Source organism: Vicia villosa, linkage group LG3 (assembly GCF_029867415.1).
Source record: "Vicia villosa cultivar HV-30 ecotype Madison, WI linkage group LG3, Vvil1.0, whole genome shotgun sequence".
In the NCBI taxonomy this organism is placed as follows: Eukaryota; Viridiplantae; Streptophyta; class Magnoliopsida; order Fabales; family Fabaceae; genus Vicia; species Vicia villosa.
The window spans coordinates 45717177-45726490 of NC_081182.1; the positions used below are offsets into that span (position 1 = coordinate 45717177).

Below are 9314 nucleotides of genomic sequence, written 5' to 3' on the forward strand. Positions count from 1 at the left end.
TATCACTTGGTGTTTTTTTTTTGTATGTGTGTTTAAAATGTAGAAATTGCCATTTACACCAAAAAGTAAAAACTCGATGTAAAATACAATATTTATTTAGTTTTTGAAAGTTTTAAATAATGTTTAACATTATAACAGATAGGAAATTATTACAAATATTGTTGTAATTCATATGAAGTGTATGTTTGAGCATTGCAAATATCTAGAAATAGTCACACACTTAGTGAAAATAACGAGTTGTTATGAGAATCATAAATGTTTCCAAGCAAATATATTGAACATTCAATCTATTTACTATCCAATATATAGATGCAGAGGGGTTTATCATGGGTCTTTTCCTCTACCATTTTATGAAATTTATGATCTTGAGGTAACCAAAAAATATTTGAAAAGATCTCTCTTTTGAAAACTTGTTTTATATTTCATTGAGTTATTCTCATTTTTCATCAATATTTCATATTGTATTCATCATTTGTCACTTCAGTTATGAAAAATCGTAATATTCTAAAATATTTAATCATTCAAGAATATTGTTGTTTTGACAAAAACTTCTGCAAAAAAAAAAAAACATTTGTTAGCATTTCATTACTACATTTATAGTACTTCTCCTGTTGTGCCGTCTATACTATTTATTATTACATTTTAGTAGCAAAATATTCTTTGTTTAATTCATCATCAAATAATTTTTATGTCTCATGATTATGTGCACGCACACGTGTTTCACATATATATTCATTTTCTCATCGGTAGGATCTTCGTGTCCTGTTGTGATCCTAATATTATGATCTTTCATTGGCGGTTTGATCCTACTTGATATCTCGTACTTAAGTATCTTTCTCCTTATCAAAGGCATCTTATCTATCCAAGTTAGATATCCAAAAGCCACTTGTTTTAATTTCCTTATTCTAGCAACTCCAATCATCAACTTTGTGCTTATCTTATTGTATTCATACCACACCAACTTTTTTGGGTTAACATTGACATGGAAGTCTTTAATACGAAAAATTCTATCTGCACAATTTGAATTTTTTTGATAATCATTAGAAGTCGTTCTGTGAAATTCTTGTAATGTCCTTGATGTAGAATTTCCAGCATCAAGGAGTTGTTATGAGAATCATAAATGCTTCCAAGCAAATACATTGAACATTCAATCTATTTATTATCCAATATATAGATGTAGAGGTGTTTATCATGGTGCTTTTCCTCTACCATTTTATGAAATTTCCGATCTTGAGGTAACCAAAAAATATTTGAAAAGATCTCTCTTTTGAAAACTTGTTTTATATGTCATTGAGTTATTCTCACTTTTCATCAATATTTCTGATGAAAATTGTTGCACCTAAACTGAATGGAACACTTAATGTTCTTAAATATTTACATAAATCTAAATCCATATGCATATTGTACTCATCATTTGTCACTTCAGTTATGAAAAATCATAATTTTCTAAAATATTTAATCATTTAAGAATATCATATTTTTGGCAAAAACCTTTGCAAAAAAATTAAATTTGTTAGCATTTTATTACTATATTTATAGTACTTCACCTGTTGTGCCGTCTGTACTATTTATTCTTACATTATAGTAGCAAAATATTCTTTGATTAAATCATCATCAAATAATTTTTGTGTCTCATGATTATGTGCATGCACGCGTGTGTCTTTATATATATATATATATATATATATATATATATATATATATATGGCATATCATATGAGAATGACTTTTTTATACAAGAATGTGAGAATGAATCTGAACCATTAAAGTTTAAAATAAATGGTGGAGATTATGTGTGAATATTTTTTTTCTCTCTCCTCCATCATTAATATAAGAGATTGAAGAGAGATAAAAAAGATTCACACATAATCTCCACCATTTATTTTAAAATCCAATGGTTCAGATTCATTCTCACATTCTCATATAAAAAAGACATTCTCATAGGATATGCCCTCTTCGATAGGATCTTCGTGTCCTGTTGTGATCCTAATATTATGATCTTTCATTGGCGATTTGATCCTACTTGAAATCTCATACTTAACTATCTTTCTCCTTACCAAAGGCCTCTTATCTAACCACTCAATCATGGGAAAACATATGTATGTATTTTGAAGCAGTACTCTTTATATTAATACTCGGTAAATTAATAAACTCTCTAAAATAATAAATTTGTCCGGTCCCAACTTGGACCACTGTAAAAAATTAAAAAATTCGATAAAATAATAAGATAATAATTTTTCGGGAGATCCCTTTATAATTTTCGGTCCCAAGAAAATCATAAATTAATAATTCATAAAAACTGGAAAAAAAATATTACACTCTATTGAAATATGATTCAATAGTTGTCTGTTTTCCTTTAAGAATACATTGACCACATTTGTTCCTCTTGTTTATATCTGTACTTCAAAAGTCATTATTGATTTGCAATGCATATGAACACAATAGTTACTAATTTACGTTGAGTCCTTGCAACGTAATTCTAAGAGGCATAGACTAATTTTCTTTTTTGTTTGGTATGTACATTATAATTACTTAAAAACTCTTTAAATTAATAATTATTAATTTATCGATAAATTAATAACTCTCTAAATTAATAAATTTCTCCGGTCCTGACATTATTAATTTAAGGAGTTTCTACTGTACTTAGTTTTATATTTATATTAGGCCCATCGATTAAATTTGAGGCCCTTAAAAGTCGGAGGCCTTGTGCGGTAGCACTTCTCGCACATTCACAAGGCCGGCCCTGGTTTTTAACCGCGGTATGTCTAAAATTTAAATTTTTTTAAAATTAAATTATTGGAACACATTCATTAAGTTGTCCGGTGAACAGAAATATTTTAATTAGGCTATCAACTTAAAAACTACCGAATACTTTAATTAACTTAACTAATACATTAAAAATTAAAAAATTGGCTACTAATTTTTTTTTGTCAAATGTTCCAATATAATATATTAAAGTTAAAATCTAGCTATTAAAACTTTTTTTTTGCCAAATGCTCCGATAAATTAATGTAGGAGTACATAATTTTAAAATTCAAAAAATTTAAAAATAAATAAAAAAGATATAATTAAAATATTTTTATAAATATTGGGGTAAAGTTTTCAAGAAACACGTAACCATAAACTATTACTTATCTTCTTAAAGAATGATCAAACTTTCAATAATATATAGAGAAAATCACATATGGATGAAGGTGGAAGTGGTCAGTTATATAATTTTCTTTTTGCTTCGAGAAATTAGTGAAAAACGCCATTTTTCAATAAACAATCATAAATACATTGTAACTTCTGACTTTCAACAACAAACCAAACGACTAAAATCTCCAACCTTACATACATTGTTGGAAACTTCGTAGTCAAAGCAAAGAAAGAATCAATATGTCTATTGATAGTGATTTGTGTCTTTTTATCAAATGTTAAATGTTACATCTTAGCCAATAGTATACAAGTCAAGTCAATACATGATGAGTTGTGTATGCACCAATCCATAGTAAAAAATTTAAAAATTGAAATCGAACTATTTAAATTTTTCGAGAATTAAATTGAACCAAATTACTAATTTGATGTATGTGTTTTGACTAAGTTACACTCGCTCATAATTTCATTTTGAATAAATATTTTTTAAAATTAATTGTTGAATTGAAATATATTATCATATAGATCATACCTATAAAATTTGAGATTAATATATAATGATTTATTATGTCACTGAACTACATCAAAATTAATGTTATATGAAAGTTTATTTTGACGTTAATCTTTGAATATCTTGATGGTATAGTAAATCATTATGGATTAATCTCAAACTTTATAGGTGTGATATATATGATAGTATGTTTCAATCCAACAGTGATTTAAAAAAAATTTATTCAAAATAAAGTTATAAGCGCGTGTAACTCTTCGGGTGTAATTTGATCTCCTATTTGGTCATTTCTTATTAAAACAAAATGTTATCCATGGATATCCGTAAATACCCACGAATATCTTAATATCCATGAATTAATCGATTAGCGAATATCCACATGATTATGAGACGGATCTGGATATCATATTTATTCAACGAGAGGGATGCGGATATGGTGGTATCCGTCCCCATGAATATCCATTTACATATCTAAGTATACTCAGTTTCTAAAAAAATATTTAACTATATCTCACAACCCTTTAACATTCTAACACAAGAGTATAAAGAAAAAGAAGGGGAAATTTTTATTTTTACAAATTTAAAATACTTTTTACTAACATATTTTGTAATATACAAATTTATTATATAGTTTTACCCTTCCTCTTCTTTTATACAACTAAACGTGTGGAACTTTTTCAACTTGGAATTCTTCTACAACTAAAATGAAAGTTCTATATGCAGCATTAAACATCAAATATCAAAGGAGGATTTCACTTATAAATACCTACAGGCACATTAAAGTGTGAGACAGATTATAACTTTACCACCTCAGCCACTATGATCCATGTACATCATATTTTGTTCTTATGTTTCCTACTTCATAATTTTCATTTCATCATTTGCATCACCAATAACACAGACAGAGATATCCTTCTATCTTTCAAATTACAACTAACTGATCCAAACAATGTTCTGTCAAATTGGACAACAGATTCAAATCACTGTACCTGGTATGGAGTCAACTGTTCCAAAGCTGGTGAAAGAGTTCAATCTCTCACCTTATCAGGACTTGGCCTCTCTGGTAAACTACCTTCTAACCTCTCCAACCTCACTTCCCTCCTTTCACTTAACCTTTCCAATAACACTTTTCATGGTCAAATTCCCTTCCAATTTTCTCATCTCACACTCCTCACTGTCATTCAATTAGCTCGCAACAATCTATCAGGTACACTTCCACCACAATTAGGCCAACTGCATAATCTACAAAGTTTGGACTTTTCTGTCAATAATCTCACAGGTGAAATCCCTTCAACTTTTGGCAATCTCATTTCTCTTGAGAGTCTTTCTATGGCAAGGAACAAGTTTGTTGGTGAGATTCCAATTGAATTGGCCAATCTCCGTAATCTTTCAACACTTCAACTCTCAGAGAACAATTTCTCTGGCAAGTTTCCTACTTCTATTTTCCTCAACCTCTCTTCCTTAGTTTTCTTATCCCTCACGCTGAACAATCTATCAGGCGAGTTGCCGCAAAATATTGGCAACGCCCTTCCAAATTTAACCACACTTGCTATTGCAACCAATAGGTTTGATGGAGTGATTCAAAATTCTATATCCAATTCATCACATCTTCAAACTATTGATCTTTCTAACAATAGATTTCATGGGCCAATACCTCTTTTCAACAACCTGAAAAACCTCACTATTTTGACACTAGCTAATAACTTTCTCACTTCTACAACATCATTGAATCTACAGTTCTTTGATTCACTTAGAAACTCCACTCAGTTGCAAATCCTTAAGGTCAATTATAACAACTTGACCGGTGAACTTCCGAATTCTGTTGCCTATCTTTCAAGCAATCTACAGCAGTTTTGTGTTTCTAATAATCAACTAAATGGTAGCATTCCTAAAGGAATGAACAAGTTTCAAAATCTCACATCCTTCTCTTTTGAATGGAATAATTTCACTGGAGAGTTCCCAATGGAACTTGGAACACTCAAGAAATTGCAGCAGCTTTGGATACACCAAAATAGATTGTTTGGCGAAATTCCAGACATATTTGGAAATTTTACAAATCTGTATCAAATTGCAATGAGAAACAACCAGTTCACAGGTAGAATTCCCGCGAGCATCGGACAATGCAAGAGCTTGAATTATCTTGACTTGGGAATGAATAGGCTTGTCGGTGTCATACCAATGGAGATTTTTCAACTCTCTGGATTGAGAACTTTGTACCTACGTGGAAACTCGTTGAATGGTTCGCTTCCTCCTGTACTCAACATGGAGCAGTTAGAGGTCATGATTGTTTCGGACAACAAGCTATCGGGGAACATTTCTAACATCGAAGCAAACGGATTGAAGGTACTTCAGATGGCAAGAAATAAATTTAGTGGCTCAATTCCAAATAGTCTAGGAGATTCAGCATTTCTTGAGACTTTGGATCTATCATCAAACAATCTCTCTGGTTCAATTCCTGAGAATTTAGAAGAGCTTAAGTATTTGGTGAGTTTAAATTTGTCTTTCAACAAATTGGAAGGAGAGGTTCCAATGAAAGGTGTTTTTATGAACCTAAGCCAGGTTGATCTCCAAGGTAACAACAGATTATGCGGCCTTAACTATCAAGTTATGCAAAAGTTGGGAGTCACTTTGTGTGTTGCAGGTAAAAAGAACAAGAGAAACAATTTGCTCCTTATCATACTACCGATTATAGGCGCGGCAGTTTTGTTCGTTTCAGTGCTTTCTTTGCTGTGGATGCTATATTCCTCTAAGACGGAAAAAAAGGAGGAGAAAAGAAGTTTGTCAAAATTGTCATCAACTCCTCTAAAGGGTTTGCCTCAAAATATATCCTACGATGATATTAGGCTTGCTACAAACAATTTTTCAGCTACAAACTTGGTTGGAAAAGGAGGCTTTGGTTCTGTTTACAAGGGAGTGTTCAACCTTAGCACTTACGAAAGTCAAACCACCACACTTGCTGTTAAAGTTTTTGACCTGCAACAAAGCAAAGCCTGCCAGAGTTTTAGTGCAGAATGTGAAACTTTGAAAAACGTTAGGCATCGGAATCTTGTCAAGGTGATCACTTCTTGTTCTAGTACTGATCACAAAGGGGATGATTTTAAGGCCCTTGTTATGCATTTCATTCCTAATGGTAATTTGGAGATGAGTTTATACCCAGAAGATCTCGAGTCGGGATCTTCACTAACCTTGTTGCAGAGGTTAAACATTGCTATTGATGTTGCATCTGCCCTGGACTACTTGCACCGTGATTGTGATCCACCAATAGTCCATTGTGATTTGAAACCACTCAATGTCCTACTAGATGAAAATATGGTTGCACATGTAGCCGATTTTGGATTGGCAAGGTTTCTCCCTCAAAATGCATCTGAGAAACGCAGTAGCACTCTAGAACTGAATGGATCAATCGGCTACATTGCCCCAGGTACTTACTAATAATTGATTTGTACTTTCTTTTACCTTCTATTTTTGCATAACTTATCTAATATTGGGATAACATGTTTCAGAATATGGTCTAGGAGGCAAGGCTTCAACTAGTGGTGATGTCTACAGTTTTGGGATCCTACTGCTAGAGATGTTGATAGCCAAAAAACCAACCGATGAAATGTTCAAAGAAGGATTAAACATGGACAACTTTGTATCAGAAATGGATGCAAAGCAATTACTGAATGTTGTTGATCAGAGGCTTATTAACCATTTTGAATATTCGATACAAAGTTTCAGCAGCGACAGTCATAGTGGTAGATCCGGCGACATCAGCTATAGTGATGGTAGTAAGACATACTGGACTCACAATGCGGAGGAGTGCATAGCTGCTGCAATGAGAATCGGCTTGTCATGTGTAGCACATCATCCCAAAGATAGGTTGACAATGAGAGAAGCCTTATCAAAATTGCATGGAATTAAGCAGTCTGTTCTTGACTTGTGATGTTTGTTGGTGTCTTTTCTGCCTATAGTGTATAATCTGTACTTACTGGTGCGCAATCTGAAAATTTTGCAATAAGGTTTATGTTCTCCTGCTAAATAAATTATATGAATAAGAATTTCAAATTAGTTATGAAATGTATTTAAAATGACAATCAAAATAGCTTTGTCAGGGTTGGAAATGAAAAAAAATGCCAATAGCTTGATGTTAAAACACAAAATTAAATAGATTCGTCTCAAATTTTGGGAGGCTCTGTGTAAATTAATTGTAGTTTAACCATGACATAATAAATAGAGGTTCTATTTAACTCTGATAAATATTTTATGATGTTCTATTTAGCCACAGTTTAACTGTCATAAATCTTAGATCTTGTGCGGTAGTTCGTCTTACATGCCATCAAAGACAATCCTAAAATTAGAGTTATTAATTTAGGGGGTCGGAGCCTAATTTTTAAGGTCCCAAAATATAGGGGGCCTAAAATTTTAAAAATAAAGGGAATTTCTTATCCGACTCTATGAGGTGGAAAAGAACCCTATGAAAATTCGAAAATATCCCTCAGTTTCCGGAGATACATTTTCGGATGCACCATTTGTATACCTCTATAACGCACAAAAACAATGTCACCCCATTGCCAAACAAAAATTAGTTCTGGAGATACATATCCACCAAAGAATCCAATGTATTATTGGTTGCGTATCCAAGTGAGGTTTCCGTAAATATATTTTCGAATATTTGAAGCAGAAATTTGATTATTTGTCACGTTTGCATGTCAGATGTTTTCGGAGATGCATCTCCAGAAAAATCAAACGTGTAATTGCTAAAAACAGCCACCTGCATGATCAAACCATATACCCATTTGTTTCTAAAAATCCTTTCCAAAAACCCTTCCATTCTCAATCAAGATTTTTACTCCAAAACTTAATTCTTGTGTTTCATCACATCAAAATAAGCAAAAGAAACTGAAATTCAAGGTAAATTTCATTTATTACAAGCCTCATTGCTCACATTAATCTTGTTTTGAAATGGAAAAAAGTTATATTTAGTACGAAAATGTATTTTTGGATTTTGTATGAATTCATCCGAAAATGCATATCTGGAGACTCCGTTTGACGCGCTATTCGAAGCGTAGAGAAACTAATGCAATAATCTATACCCTGGTAGAATAAAATTAGTTATATGACATAGTTTCCTAGTACCTGCTTTATGATGAGATGATGATACCTTGTGATGATATAATAGTAAGTATTCTTTGTATTATGAAATTTAATTAACCATGTCTTATTGTTACTTGACTTGTGTTTTATGATGTTTTGATGTTGTTATGATGATATGTGTATTTATGAAGCATATGATGAGATATGATTAATATGATGAATGATGATGCGTTTTGACTAGCCGTGGACGTATTTTATGTGTTGTTGCACATCATACATTCATAGCATTTGTCAGGACGAATAGTCCAGTGATATTTTGCAGGATATTGATCCAGTGATGTATATAGGATGATACGGTCCACTGATAGCCTCAATCCTATAGTGTGGATTGAGTGCAATTTTTGTAAAGTGCTCTAGTTCCAAGCGTGAATCGATCATATTGGTGGGATTCTTTGGAGATAATGATGACTAAGTCATCAGTGATGTTTGGTACCACATGCATGAGTCTATTGATGTTGCAGTTCAGTATTTCTGGCATTGTACATTATTTGGATTAAGTGGTGTGTTTGATTGATTCCTGATTTGCAGTGTTTTG

At 32.0% G+C, this 9314-nt stretch overlaps 1 protein-coding gene across 1 annotated transcript; it reads left to right on the forward strand.

Annotated features, from left to right (window-relative positions):
- The first annotated feature begins 4321 nt into the window (after positions 1 to 4321).
- LOC131655600 (probable LRR receptor-like serine/threonine-protein kinase At3g47570) lies at positions 4322 to 7843 on the forward strand. The gene is made up of 2 exons (XM_058925438.1): positions 4322 to 7064; positions 7147 to 7843. The coding sequence occupies exons 1-2, from the start codon at positions 4463 to 4465 to the stop codon at positions 7566 to 7568; spliced, it is 3024 nt and encodes a 1007-aa protein (XP_058781421.1). The 5' UTR covers positions 4322 to 4462; the 3' UTR covers positions 7569 to 7843.
- Positions 7844 to 9314: the final 1471 nt, after the last annotated feature.